The 16,748-nt window shown below is 37.7% G+C and overlaps 1 protein-coding gene across 1 annotated transcript in view; it reads left to right on the forward strand.

The window, feature by feature from the left end:
- The window catches only part of nectin3b (nectin cell adhesion molecule 3b), a 113,322-nt gene extending 97,144 nt beyond the window's left edge, over nucleotides 1-16,178 (forward strand). The window contains exon 6 of the mRNA XM_048533448.2: nucleotides 1,239-16,178. Coding sequence (XP_048389405.1) covers nucleotides 1,239-1,837 — 599 coding nt within the window. The 3' untranslated portion in view covers nucleotides 1,838-16,178. The remainder of the gene's footprint in view (nucleotides 1-1,238) is intronic.
- The last annotated feature ends 570 nt before the right edge of the window (nucleotides 16,179-16,748 follow it).

Raw genomic sequence — 16,748 nt, forward strand, 5'->3', positions numbered from 1 at the left:
GCAAACAACCAAATTCTGGGATTCCTGCTTCCAGTTTTCACTCTTGTGGTAATTGCCTGCACCTTCCAGTCCTGATCTGGCCGGCGCTGTTCTGGGTAGCCTCTGCAGTTTTCACGCAGTTGAATTAGCTATTGGAGAACTTGTGATTCATGTTCCCCGAGAAGACTTTTAAATCATAATCTGAATGCTGAATTTTTTGCAATATTACTTCTAAAGCTGCTTCCCATACTATTTCCATGCCAACTCATGTCTTCATACTGAATCCCCAAATGGCCTCAATACCCTACCTGCCAATTCTTTGCACTTTTCCATGTCCATTCTCTCAGCATGTACAGAACTGATGAATCCTGTGGTAAAAATAGCATTACAGGAAAAGATTAGATAAATAACAATCCACAACTTAAAACTTCTCTCTCTATCTTGTTAAAATGAACATTTAACCAATAATAAATCAATTGCAAATAAAATAACCAGTGTTGCCTGGTATTATTGCACGGGGAGTCATATTTCAATTTTTATTTCATTCAGTGAGGGATGGTGGACAAGATGAGGGTTAGTGCCAAATAAAAGTAAGTTTCAGGAAAGAACATCCAAAAGAATAAGTTGAAAAATAAATGAGTACCTTCTCTCCACGCACTCGCGCTCTACCCCCTCTCTCGCACGCACTCACTCTCTTGCTGTCCACCTCTCTCCTCCCCCCACCCCTGCAACCCTGAGTTCACCAGCTTTAAAATCCTCCCCACCACCTCTGGCCTCTTCCTATGTCAACCCTCTCTCCCATCCCCGCCTCATTGACCTGAGGCAACCTGCCCATCATCTTTTCCCATCCATCCTGCTGACTAATCCCCACCACTACCTACCTTCATTCACTCATCACCTTCCCTTCGTCCTCTCCCTTTCTGAAGAAGGGTCCCGACCCGAAATGTCAATGTTCCTGTCCTCTGATGCTCCCTGGCCTGTTGTTTTCCTCCAGCTCCGTACTGTTATCTCAAAAGTTTCAGTAAGATGCCTTGTGTTTTGATTTCACTGCTGCCTCACAGCACCAACATTCCAGATTCAATTCCAATTGAATTGCATCTAGAACGTAACATCTGCTGCTTGCTTGTAAAATAAGAAAAAGTTAGGATCTGTGCTTTCTTTGCAACATATTTTTAAGCGATTTGGTCTGATCCATAACAATAAATGTATTCAATAGCATTTCTGTCTCTTTTTTTCATCCCTATTCCATTTCTGTTCAGATCCACCCACTACTGCCTTGTTATCAACAACCCCACCACCAATCCATTCAACAGCGGGAATCACAAGTTTACCTGGTTTTACCCGAAGATTCCCAATTCCTCAGTCAACCTTGGAATCTCTGAAGAGTGACGGTTTAGGAACCATCATCGGCGGTGTGGTTGGTGGCACCCTTTTTCTTATGCTTGTGGTTATCATCATTGTAATGTTCTACTTGAGACGCCGGCGTACCTTCCGTGGAGACTACTACACAAAGCAGTATGCTGGGACTACAGACATACAGAAGGACTCTCAGATGGATGTTTTACAATCAAATAGAATTGAGCCATACACTGATTATGAGAAAAGTGAACGAAAGCTCGAACCAAATAACATATTCCAAGATTATCCCATAGAGGTGCAGAAAACTAAATGGCGAAGTGCAGACAATATAAATAACAGATACACTGAAGGAGTCGAGTTACCTGTCGACTATTATGAAGATCGCAAAATTTCCAATGCACCTCCATATTTGCATGATGACTATTATGATGAAAATGAAGATGATCTCATTTCACACCTAGATGGTTCAATCATTTCTCGCCGGGAGTGGTATGTCTAGTGGTTATTGATAAATGTTCATAAGGTGGTAGAGGGACTTCAGTTCAGCTCAGAAATCTAGGTTTCCATCTCTTGATTTGTTTTTTTCCACAATACTTGGATATATGTGTGCTTGTTTCCCAAAAAGAACAAAATGTGCTTTCCATAATGAAAATAGAAATATGGTTTTGTGACCCATTTGCAGCCAGCATGAAATGAAATCCAAACTACAAAAGTTATTTGGACAGTAGTAATTGTTCACAATTTTAAGGATGAACTTTGTAATATTCCTGTAATTGTTTCACCAGGCAGTTTCTGAGTAGGGTAAATAAGCTGTCACTGACTGATCAATTACTGATTTTTTTTTCATCCACTCCTTCCATAGAGTTTCCTGAAAACCTGACCATTTCTTGCTTTATTTGTTTGTTTTTACATGAATGTATGCCCCATAACAGATTTCACTCGTTTGGAGTTGGTTGAAGAAGAAACTGCTTCGGTACTGTTAAAACATTGCAGAAGTTGAGTTCTGGCCAATTTGTTCACTTAAAGTTAAATGTTTACATTCTCCTTCATAATTTGTCTGAAAAATATAGTTTCCTTGTCTGCACACTGAAGAACACTTCTAAATATGTCTGGGGGAGAAAATGGGATGTAGAGAAACTTTGTTAGGCTCGTGCAATTTTTTTTTCTCATTGTGCATGAATTCTAAACTAAGTTTGTAGCTAACCAAAACCTTAACTACATTTGAAACCAAATGCAATCCTAAGTTGGATTCAAAACAAACTATTTCCTACTGACATTGTACTGGGCTATATTTTAGACCTTTCAAATAATGCATTTTTTTAAAAAGTGTTAAGTCATGACACAGCTGAGGTGAAAATCTGCAATGCCATGTTCTGAAATTTAAATTGAGACTATGGATAATTTACTATTTTTTTCACAATCATTGTGAGAATATTTATCATTCAAAATTAAATCCAAGCATTGTAGTTTCAATATCTTCAATGAACAGTCCTAAATTTTCCCTTTTCAATGGAAAGCACTTTAGTTCTGAAAAGCTAAAGTGCTGTGATTATCACTTCTTCATAATTCTACACTGAGATTGTTTTCTCACCTGCATGTGTGAATACAGAACCGCACATCTTGTGAAATATATTGTGGATAAGGTGCACATAAAAAGCTGGTGAAGACTCCAATGGAGCAAAATTAATGCTCTGAGTTTTTGTGTTGATGTGTGTATATATATATATATGCAAAAGAGATTTACTGTACAGTACATTTTGTACTTTATCTGTTTTATAAAGTTAGTGCAATGTTGATTTGATGTGCTGTTTGCTAAATATACATTTTGCTGGAAAAAAAACTTAAATGGCCTCATTTTAACTTGATTGTTTTGCAAATTCCAACACTGAAATGTCACAGGCTATTGTTAAATCTATTCTTATTTACCACTGGGATTTTCTCTTAACATGGTAAATCTCAGTGTGCTATTTATTTGCCGTCTTTTTTAATAGACACTTTTTTTTTCTTGAAACAAACTCAAGGTAAATGAAAATGTCAAACCATGTTCACTTGTCAAGAACTCCAGTGTCATTTCTAATACATGGGAATTTAATAAATGAAGTCTGTTTCTGTTGTGATGAATATTGATTTGTTATAAAGCAAATTCTTAACTAGAATTTGCAATGTCATTATTACCATTTACTTTAGTAGACAAAAGCATGAAATGAAGAACCATAATTCAGGCTGTAATCTACTAGTAGTTGCATATCTTAATTACATGCTTCTAGTTTAATTATTGTTACATTCTTATATTAAAAAGGGAAAATCTTGATTGTGAAAGGGATTACTAACCAAGGATAAATGGGAAGAGCGAAGTCTACAGGGGTTGGACTTGTTATTATGCACAATATGTTGATATACAAAATAACACACTTTTGGCTTTTCTCTGCTTTCCTTTATCAATAGAACTTGAAGAACCAGTGATAATTTAGGTATATCACTGGTGAGAAGTTCTGCTGAACTTGCCCTGTTTTGAACTCCTGCTTCTCTAACTAAAAGCAGTAAAGCTTTTTCCACCTGAATCAAGTGGGTTGGCATGATGAATGGCTCATTGTGTTAACTCAGTTCTTTGAGTATCAAATGTTCAAGACACTCAGTTATGTTTTGTTATACTATGGCATTTCCCTCTTGATTTGACATTGTATTTTGGTGATAATATCAGGTATCAGTAGCAGTATTAGTAAGTTTGGGTTTATATTGAGACTACTGTATTTTTATATGCCTAAAATGCATTTTAATGAAATTGGAAGCAAATAATATATTCACAATTTCTATGCTTTGTTGAACCCAAATGGCATATTCCTAGATAGTAATCTCTCATCTTCTCTGACATTGTAGAAGAAGCAAAAGCTTTCCTCCTGTGGCATGAAAAACTTTGATAAGATGAAAGCAAGGCCAGTGAAACTGTAGGACATTCCTGTTAGTTACAGCCAGAGTTTTATACAGAATGAAAACAGACCCTTCAGTCCAATTCGTCTGTCCAGACCAGATATCCTGAACTGATCTCGTACTGTTTGCCAGCCTTTGGCCATATCCCTCCAAACCCTTACTATTCATGTACCCATCCAAATGCCTTTTAAATTATTATAATTATACCAGCGTCCTCCACTTCATCTGTCAGCATGTCTCATACACCCTTCAACCGCAACATGAAAAAGTTGCCCCTATAGGTCTGTGTTAAGTCTTTCCCCCTCTCACCTTAAGCCTATGCCCTCTAAATTTTAGATTCTCCAACCCTGACTTTTCACCTTATCCATGCTCCTCATGATTTTATAAACTTTGGTATCCAAAACTCTGGGAAAATAGCCCCAGCCTATCCTGCCTCTATAGCTCAAACCCAGCGATCCCAGCAACTTCCTTGTACGTCTTCTCTGAACCCTTTTCAAGTTTAACAACCTCTTTTCTACAGTGGGGAGACCAGTATTCTAAAGGTGGCCTCAATGTCCTGCACAGTTGCAACATGACATCCCAACTCCTTTTACTCCAAGCACTGACCAATTAAGGCATGTGTGCCAAACCTTTCTTAACTACCCTGTTTACCTGTGACTCCGCTTTCAAGGAATGTTGCACTTGAACCGTAAGGTCTCTTTGTTCAGCAACACCGTTCTGTTTCCAATTGATTCTTTAACTTAAATAAATTAAGTTTACGAAAGTCAGTCAAACATGTAAAAATTGAACTGAACTAAGCTAAGGGTTAGCCTCCAGTATATATTAATGCAAGGAATTGAGACTTCAATCTGAAAGCTCAAACTCATTGACAGAAATGTGTATTTTGGGAGCTGTGTTTGTGCATATAATTGAAGACTGTTTAACATGCCCACTGCCTTTCTAATGGTTTTAAAAAGTATGTTTTCTTGGCATGTGAACATTTATCCATCCATAATTTCCCTGGAGATGATAATACAAAGTTTTCACATCAAGAGATCGAACACAGAAGAGAGATAAGCCTGTTGCGCTAAGCTTAGGGTAATGATATCAAGTCTAAGTTATCCATTTGATTTGCTTATTGTGAAACGTAATAATTTACTGACATCCATGGCATGCAATGTTCTTTTATTTCTCTGCAATATTCTTAATAGATTAATATTTTGACTCAATAAGTAAAGAGTTTGAAAATGCTGTTGGTACTGAAGATTATATGAGATAGAAAGTTCTGAAAACAATTTCCAGGAGGTCTAATTTTTGCTTTGCACCTATGGCAAGTGATTTTCAGTGTTGCTCACGTTAGCAGCAACTTTGAAGACTAGGACTCATGGATTCATGCAAAAAGTGAAGTACATTTGGAAATTTTGTTAATTACATGACCTGTCAATGTATCCTTGAAATCCACCCTTGTTCTCTGTGTGAAAAGGCAATTTATGCGTTTCATTATAAGTATGCGTGTTTATTCTGGATTCATTATTTAAATATGTAACTCCAGTAAAAAGGTACTGCATATTTTTACGGGGGAGAAAAGGCAGTTTGAACATTTCTGTTCTTCTCGTACAAATTCAGTCAGTTTGAATAGCTGTCTGAAAAATAGAAATGCTTTCACCTTGCTTTTGAGTTTTTAGTTCAGTTCTCGCCTTTTAACTATCATTATGTTCCTTGTCTGATGTATTCATAAAGCCTGTTAAGCGTGCCCAATGTGTGAACAAAACAACTCATTACCATTAGTTTGAAAATTTCTGTATTTAAAGGTACACTAAGCCTTTTGCATGGTGATTTTTGTTGATATAGATTACAAATTATTGTATGTGGTAGTGATTTTTATCTAAAAATCAGTGTATTCTGGCCCTGTGCAAGTCCAGGATCTGGTTATGTATTGATTTGTTAGTGGTTTTAAATTGACAATGAGGGGTGAGGTTAGTACTACTTCAAGTTAATTTACCATCCAAAATAGAAGTTTTATAAGATTAAATTGAGACACATTAATCCACTTAATTGTTACCTTGAACAACTTAAAGCCCTGCCTTTAACGTCACATGTATACTTTTTTGAATACAAATTTCATCAGATTCCTGGATTTAGGTGGGTGTTTGGGAAGTTTAAAAATGTTGCCTGTTATTTCAATGCCCATTAAAATAAACTTGCAAGAATCATAATTTGAAAATTATATAGTGTCATAAATAATGCTACGTTTTATCTATAAAATCTAGTTATTTTTCACATTTGCATGTTTTGTACCATGATTTCACATGCTTTGTTTTGTAGATATTTGGTGTCAGGTGTTTTCCTGCATTTCAGTTGTGAATGAATATTGTAACGGGCAATTTCAGTTAGCTGCCTCTGTTTTTGTGTAAGCCTGGTTTTTGTTCATGACACTTATCCACCACACACAAATTTACTTGAACAATGTTTAGACTACGGTTGTTCATCTTGACTGTAAATGCTTCAATTCTTATGTTAATTGGGTTACCCATGGACTTTCTCTCACTTGACAAAAACTTTGAGCTGCTGATATTAACGTATGTGTATCCAAACTGAAGAGCAATATCACTGAAATCATCTAGTATTTTGTGTTCTTGGTTTGAGTCAGAAATTGTTTAGGAAGCAGTACTCTTCGGGTATCATAGCCAAGAAAATTTTACCAATGTTTCCTATTACAGTGTTTCCTTATTTGATATATTGTATTTTAATGAGTGTGCAAGAACTAAGGGAATGATTGGGAATGATTGTTGGTATACATTGTACGGTTTCAGACAGGCTCACTTCCTGGATGACCAGGACTAGCTCAGCCAATACTAAAACCGCAAACAATGATGCCATGTAGTTCATCTTAGCAAATTAATCTCCTTGAAAAGATGGTCCAAACTACGCTAAAACTTATCATGATTTTGTTGTAAATCCGAATGTTCTGTCATCTTAAACATAGTAGTGATTGTATTCAGGTGCCCTTCCTTTTGGCGGAGTTGAGAGTTTGATTCTCCTTTTTTCTATAAACCTATAGGCCTACACTGATATATGTTGCTTTGAAGATGATCTGTTTTGTATGTTCAGATTTCTGAGTTCAGTGTCCCTGTTTAAGTGTTTTTTAAAAAAAAGTAAATTGAAGTGGTTCAGGAGAAAAAAAGGGTATAGTTCAGACTTTGTTATGAGAGAGTTTAAAACTTCCTTTTGTTCCATTTATCTCAAGCATGTCATAGAGTTGTATGATAAAAATGTGTATATACAATGAGATGTTCGTCTTTTTCCTCAGATTAAGTGTCTGCTACAAGATGGCAGGAAACCTTTAGAATGAAGGGAACATTGTGGATTTCTTTTTTTCTGTTTTTCTGTTTTGGAGTGCCTGTAGGTGCATAATTAAAAACCAAAGTTATTCAAACATGCACAGTTCCTAAAATTGTTGCCAGTGTGTGTAAGCTGCTATATAGGGTATGCCGTCTAAGTTCAAACTATAAATGCAGTCTTCCTTGCAATCCTAATTTGGTGAGAACCCATAATTTCTACACTATTAATCTTACTGTGGGGGGTGGGGAAACTTTGGAAGCAGCACTTTTTGAATGAGTGGTTACTCAATTGTTAATGGCCTACTGAATTAATAATTACTGCAATACATCCTTACTGCTGCCCATGAATTTTTGTATTTGGTGAAATTCAGTTTTCTCTACAATAATGATTTTAAGATCTATATTTCAAAATCATTTTTGTTTATTTTAATTTTGACTTATTTCTTAAATCAGCCAAACATTTGTTTTGCTTTCTGATAATTGAAAAATGAAGCATGATGAATTTTAAAATTCACTGTTCCTGGCTGGACCGGCACTGACTGCACATCCCTAGTTAGCTTTTTGAGAAGATGGTGATGAGCATTTTTTGATTATTTACCTCTACACTTGCTGACATCATTTCTGCTGCCAGCCAGCCAAGGCGCAAGATCTTTTGGCCTATTGTTCAAATAGACTGATTTTGTTCTGAATAGTGTTAACATTCCTGAGTGTTCTTGCAGCTGCATCTATCCATGTAGATAAAGAGCATTGCATCACATCTGATTGGTGCCATGTAGAAAGTGGTCAGAAATTATTGGGCCAAGGGCCTGTTTCCACACTGTAGGAATTCTAACATGAGTTCCTCCCAGCAGGTTCCCACATTCTCCCTTATAACCATAGTATTTATGTTGCTGTTCCAGTTAAGTTTCTGGTTCATAGTAGCCCCCATTGTTGATGGGGGATACAGATGATGAGTATCAAGAGAGATGGTTAAGATGTCGTCTTTTTGGAGATGATCATTGCCTACACTTGTGCGGCATTAATGTTACTGACCACTTACCAGCTGAAGTTTAGGCGTTGCTCATGTCTTGTTACTACTGGCAAGACTACTTTAGTACCAGATGAATAATGACTGATACTGACACTGTATAATCATCATCAAACATTTCTACTTCTGATCTTATGTCTGTAAGAAGGTTATTGAGCTTAAGACAGAGCCTTAAAGAACTCCTACACTGAAGTCCAGAGGCTGAAATAATTGGTCTCTTGTGCTGGAGAGACCGAGTCCATATGATCTGCTAACCATTCTCTAATGATGCTTTGCCACCTTCAAAGACTGATTCAGCCTCAACCCAAACACCCAGATCCCTTAGCTCTAGCACACTTATTAAAACTGTCATTATGTCTGTATTGCCAATCCCCATTACTTTGCCAAAACGTATCGCCTCCTTTCAAAGAATTAAGTTTCATTTGAGAAGTTTCTCTCCATTTTCTTAACTTATCTAGTTTCTGTTTGCAGGCATTTTGTATCATCCTCACTGTTGGCTCCTGCAGGTTCCTTACACAAACCCTATAGGAACCCTACTGACTACCACTTATGCTGCAATTTCTCCAAATGTATCCCTTCCAAGATGTAATACAAACAACTTGATACCGTGTATCAGATGTGATGTTATTCACTGTTACATGACTAGTAACAGCCTCTACATATGACGGCACCCATTTCGCAAGCCTTATTCATTTATCTGCACCTGTTCAAGACGTTTCAATGATGTGGATAATGTTGTTCACCCCAACCCCTAACCTCACTGCTGTAAGTTTTTGTCAGTTGCAAAATATCCAGATCTTCTTTAGGTCCAACGTGAGTTTCTTGCCTCTGTTAAAATCTATTTAGCGTAATCTTGCCCCTACCATCTGCATGACACATATTGTCACCTGTCTTTGTCTTCAGCAAACCTGGATGTGTGATACTCAGTCCTCCTATTCAAGATGCCATTAGACACAGGATGGTTAAAGACCTTTGAGCGGCACGGTGGTTCAGTGGTTAGCACTGCAGCCCCTCAGTGCCAGGGACCCGGGTTCGATTCCCGCCTTGGTCTGTGTGGAGTTTGCACATTCTCCCCATGTCTGCGTGGGTTTCCTCCGGTGCTCCGGTTTTCTCCCACAGTCCAAAGATGTGCAGGCTAGGTGGATTGGCCATGCTAAATTGCCCATAGTGTTCAGGGGTGTGTGGGTTATAGGGGAATGGGTCTGGGTGGGATGTTTCATGGGGTGGTGTGGACATGTTGGGCCGAAGGGCCTGTTTTCACACTGTAAGGGATCTAATCTAATCTAGCATAGATTTCTGTGGATGCAACCAGTCATATACTGCCATTTAGAGTGCCATAACCCCGAAATATATCTAACTGCTTGTCAAATGTCATGACCTAGTTATCTGCATTACCCTCAAATTTGCAACCCACCCTCTGTGCACTAAAAAGGGTCAATTGAGCTTGTCAAAAGTTCAATTGACCCTGAAAACACCCACATCAAAATATGCCTGGCATGGGCATCTTAAAGAATAGTTAGCAAATCCTATCAGTTTTTGGGCTTTACAACACAAGAGAGATCGATTATTTCAGCCTCTGGGCTTGTGTGTAGGAGTTCTTCAAAGCACTCAATTTTAAGGCCGCATGTGAGCAATGAGGCAAGCAAGGGAGGCTCCTAATTCAGAGTGCCCTATGTTCATGAGGGTGCCACTCAAGAAGCCACCCTATCCTTCCTTCCAAACCACCAGCCCTACAAAACCTGATCTCGGTCACCCCAAATTCACAACGCCTCGCCACTCCCCGTCTATAAACCTCCAGGACACTATGAAGTATTACTGATCCTCTTTGAGCTGCTTCCTGCAGTGCCTGCTAATGACCTCTGGCACTACTGGGACTTGGGAAGCTGCCAACAACTAAACACATTGACAGACAATCCCCAAAATCATGAACTTGTCCCAGTTGAGGTACGGATTGGACGGTCGACATTGTTCAATGTGTTACCGCTACAGGATCAGTATCTTTCTGGTCAGGGGAGCAGTCCACCCACACTCATCCTATGATTGTCTGACACTCATCTGATTCAAAATTATTTACTTTTCCTTGCATACAGTTTCCTTCCTGTTTTTGTTAAAAGCTACAAATTAATTGTTTAACATGTCTGTCATTTTCTCATTTAATTTTGTCTATAGCCTGTTGCAACAAAAAATGATAGCATAAATGGCATTTGCCAGCGTAATCCATGTTAACAGTGGCAATTAATTTGGCTCTGAGGAGCACTAAGATCACAATGTACTCAGCATTGTAGGCACAGAAGTCGACCAAATGTGCACACAGTTAGATACCCAAAGGTTCTGAGCAGTTGTTGGGATTTACAATTACAGCCGGAACAAAACAATTTAAAACAGTAAGGTAATCAATGCTATAAATTGGAAATCACTCCATATTTTTAAATAATCAATTTATTCATGAATGTTGAGATTTGACATTGTCTGAAAAGAGTCATTTGAATGATGAGGCTAGTGGTGTGAAATTAGACAGTTTTAGTGGGATAAAGTGAATTATAGTTAGGCCTAAAAGTTATCTGAAAGTGTTTATCTTGCATCCATTATGACAAGTTGCAATATTTCTGAAGTTAAGTCGTAGTTTTATTCACTGTTATTTTTCACTTTGTGCAAATTTTGGCATTTGCCTTATTGTTTGTTTTAACAGTTTTGGTAGGCAAGTTTTAACTACCATGGGAGAATTAATTGCAATGCAGTAGAAATGTCAGCTGCTGGCTCAGCATCAGTATTGGTACTACGAATTATAGCCTAAACTGATTTGTTTCGGGAGTTGCTGCACCCCTTTACCTTTGAGTTAGTCAGCAGAGTGTCACTGCACTTGAATGCTTAATAACCAGATAGCTTCTAACTGTTGAACTACTTTATGGGATTGTATTCATTATTCAAGTATGAAACTGCAACTTCTCAATTAGATTGAAAGAAGTAATTAACTTGTGTTTTCAAAACCCATTCTTCCTAAGAGTGTGGGGGAATTTATTTTTTTGAGACTTTTTTGGTGAAAGTGAACTAAGGGGGAGATTTCAAGATTTTGTTTTCAAATGAGGTGAGGATTAATTTGTACAGCACGGAATGATGCTATATTCAGCTCGTCACGTTTGTGGCAGAAAGTTTTTTTTTAAAAAATAACAGGGGACAGAAAAAAAATGATTTGCTGAGTAGTTCTGATCTTGAATGTATTACCTGAAAAGTGGCAGTGGAGACAGTAGCAATATCAAAAGTGAATCAAAACTTGAAATGTGAAACTTCTGTTGTAGTATGGGGTGAGAGATGTGGGGTGTTGAACTAATTAGGTAGCTCTTGCAAAGGAATAACATTGACATAGTGGGCCAGGTAGCATGTTGTGCTGTTCCATTCTGATTCTAGAAAATGAACTCTTTAAGGTAAGAATATTTCACGACAAAATAAATGTTGTGCCCTTTTAATTCATGAGTACAAACATTGTCATCTTGTTCATTTGCCACAGTTGTATACTTTCTATTCATTCAAGGGATATCAGCATTGCCCAACCCTAGTTGCAATTGACAAGGTGGTGGTGAGCTGTCTTCTTGAAATGTTGCAGTCCGATTAATGTAAGTAGCCCCACATTGCAATTAGGTTAGGGCAGTCCAGGATATTGACCTAGCCCCATGGTAAGAAAAGCGATCTGTTGCCAAGTCGGAATGGGGAATACCTTCAATAGGAAGTTGAAGCTGGTGATGTTCCCATGCACTTGATGCTTTTGCCCTTCTATACGGTGGTGGTTGCAGCATTGGAAGGTGCTGTGTAAGGACCCTTAGTTGAATCTCTCCAGTGCATCTTGTAGATGGTGTGCACTGCTTCTACTGAGTCAGAAGTCACAACACCAGGTTATAGCCCAACAGGATGACGGTTACGTTTTCTGTTGTTTGGGATGTTAATTACCTGGTACTTATGTCGTATTTATTAGCCCAAACCTGGATGTTGTCTAAATCTTGTTGCACTTCGACATCTACTGTTTCAAAAGCTGAGTAGTGAGTGGTGGTGAACAGCGTGCAGTTGTAAACCATCATCCTCCCTTCTGACAATAAACTGAAGACTAAATCATTGAAGGAGTTGAAAATGCTTGGTCCCAGGATAATGCCCTGAGGAACTCCTGCAGAGATGTCCTTGATTTGAGATAACTGACCTCCAACAACTGCTGCCACCTTTTTTTTTGTACCAGTTATGACTCCAGTCAGTGATGAGTTTCTCCCAATTCCCATTTAGTCTTGGTTTAGAACACTTTATTGACATACTTGGCCTTGACACCAGGCTGTATTTGATCAGTCATCTAACCACACCTCAAGTGTTGATTGATAGCACTGATGCCTTCCATCGCTTTTACTGATGATAGAGAGTTGACTGACAAGGCAGTAATTGGCTGGGTTGGATGTGTCCTTTTTGACGAACCTGGGCAAGCTTCCATGTTAGGTGAGTACAGCATTCTGCTGTAGAGGAACAGTTTGGAGGCACGGCAGGTTTCAGAGCATTCACCTTCAATTTTACCAAAATGTTGCCAGACCCCATAATCTTTGCAGACCAGTTACTCTAGCCACTATTTGATATCATGTGGAGTGAATCAAATTGACTGAAGATTGACATCTGTGATTCTGGGGACTCACGGAGGAGGCCAAGATGGATGATCCATTTCGCTCATCTAGCTGAACGTTGTTTCAGAAGCTTCCACCTTATCTCTTGCAGTGATCTGTTAGACTGCCCATCGTTGAGGATGGGATATTTATGGGCCGTCCACCCCCAATGAGTATTTCAATTGTTCACCATTCACAGCAGAATGTAGCAGGACTGCAGATCTTGGATCCAATCTGTTGGTTGTGGAGTTTCTTAACCCTGCCAATCACTTGTAACTTGTGGTGTTTGGCACACAAGCAGCCCTATTTTATAGCTTCATTTTGGGAACTGATATTTAGATCAATGTGGGTCTGCTCCTGGAGTGCCCTCTACCAAGTCGTCTTTGAACCAGGTATGATCCCCTGATGCAATGGTAAAGGTAGAGTAGGAGATATGCTGTGCCAAGCAATTGCATTTGTGATTAATTTTTTCTAATATTATTTGAATGTGTGTTCTCTGCAATGTTGTTTGAGAGTAAGAATGAACAAATTGTGATGTGTTTTTAGTGACTGTGTATTTTTATCTAATTCAAATGTGAAGCTGTTGTTTGATCAAAATTAGGAATGAAATGTTTTGACTGTATTTCAGATGGGAGAAATGGCTGGTGACATCAAATTGTGCACAACTAAGTATCTCCTAGCCAGGAAAGATAACAAGAAAATTGAATTTTGCATCCTAATTTTGTTTACTCCAGTGAAGATCCCTGTTGTGGCCCTTAGATCATACTCTATTTCAGTTTGAATATTTTCATCACCTTTTCCAGTTTTATTTCTAGGTGTGAATATGCTTTTGTAGTGTGGTTGAGATATGTTTAAAAATAATTAAATGTTTGATTTCTTATTTAGACAAGAGCTGTAACAACTATAATGACCCAAAGAGTTTGTTGCACTAAATCAAAAGAAAAATGTTCATTTATACACAACATGCTTCAAAACCAATGAATTACTTTTGAAGTGCAGCCACTTGTTACTCAGCCAGATGTGACAGGCAATGTATGTGAGATAAGGTCACAAAAGAGCAAATGCAGAGAACATCCAGTTAAATTTGTTTTTGGTGGTATTGAGTGACACAGGAGAGCTTGTTGTTCTTGAGATCTTTTCTATTCACCAGAACCACTGGAACAGACAGACACTCAGCATCATGTTTTAAATCTCATTGAAAACAGTGTCAGCTCTGATTACATGTTCATGACTTGAAGTATACTCTTAAAAACACTGCCTTCAGATCTGGGAGGAAAGAAATACAACTAAGTGGACTTAGCAGACGCTTGTCTGGTAATCTATTCACTGTGTTAAATGTTCCCATGAATCACAATTTTTCTGTGTGCAGGAAACAAAATAAGGCCAAGTTTGTGTAGAAGTGCCTATCCTTTGTATTTGTAGATTTGAAAACGCAATACTCATAAAATGGCACATCAACACGTGTGGTTCGACTCGTGTTTACATTGGTAAAAGCCAATTGTTTGGGAATGCAGAATTGATGACCATTTTGGGACCAGTTTTGTATTCTGAGACGTAATTTGTGTTCCTATCAGAGGTTATCCGTGAAATGACGACTTTATTTGTGTGTAGAGAGAATGTTTTAAAATCCTAATATATCCATAAACAAAGCCATTTCAGGTAGCTCATAATTTTTATATACCTTTCAATCCTCTTTGCATCTGTAGCATACTTTATTTCATGTCATTAAAAATCTCTAGAAATGTAAGTAGCAATGAAACATCAGTTTTTGGTGTATTTCGTAAGTGAAAAATACCATCCTACTGGTTGTCTTAAGCAACTGAATAATATTTATGATTTCAGTGCCAAATGAATATAGCAACTTGGGAGTATATCTTCCGTACACTTAATAATCTTGGGCACTGTTGCCATAGGTAGCCCCAAAATTGTACATTCATTAAAATTAAAATGATTAGATCTATGTTTTGAAGGTATGGTTAGCAATTTTTAACACATGGGCAAAAATTGGTTTGTGTTTCTGATATCAAAATGCATGGGATTTGATATTTTTGGGGCATGGATTGAAGGAACAAATTTAAAAATCTGGTATGGCATTTGTTTTCCTCACTGTCACTTTCCCAGCCGAATAACAGCCACACTGAGCATGCAGACCCATACAAGATTATTTAAAATACAAACACTTATTTGTGAATCCTCTGCTTCCTGCTGAACTCAATGATATACAATCTGTCAGATCTTCACAAATGCTTTTGCAGCATGAGTATGAATTGTTTCATACCGCTTGGTTACTGGCATGTTATTGTAAGGAAAGAATAATACAGATGACTAGAGCTCTGAAATTCACAGATACAATTTTAGTTCATTCTTGTTTCCAAAAAAGTTTAGATTTTTGCTGTACTTCTGTCCCTGAGCAGAATTATGGGAAAGTCAGCCTTGTACCCAGTTTTGTATGGTAATTACATTGTGTACTGATGAAAACTAAATTAACATAGTTTTGTCAAAGCATATGCCATTTTGGAGTGCTCTTTTCTAGAAGCATTTAACCAACAGTAAAATGTGTTCATAAATATTCAAAAATCGGAAATTACAAGGAATCTTTTGCAATATCTGACTTTTTGTGGTTATTGTGTTAATTTTACCAACTGAATTGTAGCAGCAGGATGTTGTTGCAGTTGAATATTTGTTGTACCTCACCACCAGTTGGGATTTGTAAAGAATATACTGTACATGGAGTTTGTTAAAATATGACTAATATAAATGTTAATGCAGGTCTTCCAGTGTAGTAGGCACTGAAATCTATACTGTGAGATTGTGTTTCATTTCTCATGATTGTATATGTTTGTCTGTTATCACTGTAAATAGTGGGGGCAAAAAATGGAGACACATTGACTGAAACAGCTATTGTGTGGAATAAATAAATTGTTGAACTTTTCGCTAGTTTTGTTTTTCTGGTTTGTCACAAATTAAATCAGTAATTTTCTGTTTGACCCGAAATAATATTTAAACACTCAAGAATCAAAACAAGGAATTCATAGACCCTCATTTAAATTATTTTTTTTAAAAAGTGAACATTCAGGATCCAAATACCTGCCATTAAACTAAATCTTCAAAACAACTTTAAAATGTTGAAAATTTGTAATTGCCTGGTAGCCTGCCTTTCGTAACAAAGTTTAATATTTTGTAATACTAGCAATTTCCGTAATTGCTTCAAATCTAAAACAAAACCTGTAGTAAATGCTGGGTTTTCATTGAGTCAGGGTGTCAATGTCCCATTCTGGTGCACATGCCTTGAGGAACAGGTGTCCTGAACAGAGAGCTATTTATTCTGGTGGGAGTGGAGACCAAGTCGTACAGTTTTCTTGGATTTGGCCCCATTGTTATGATCGATTATATAGCCTTCACACTGACTGTCAGTGCCAATCATACACTCCATCAAAGATAACTAATCTTTTAACAATCTATTGGACGGTCAAACAGTGAACTTATAGACCAGCACCCCCCCCCCCC

The sequence above is a fragment of the Stegostoma tigrinum genome, chromosome 6, assembly GCF_030684315.1.
Source record: "Stegostoma tigrinum isolate sSteTig4 chromosome 6, sSteTig4.hap1, whole genome shotgun sequence".
NCBI lineage: Eukaryota > Metazoa > Chordata > Chondrichthyes > Orectolobiformes > Stegostomatidae > Stegostoma > Stegostoma tigrinum.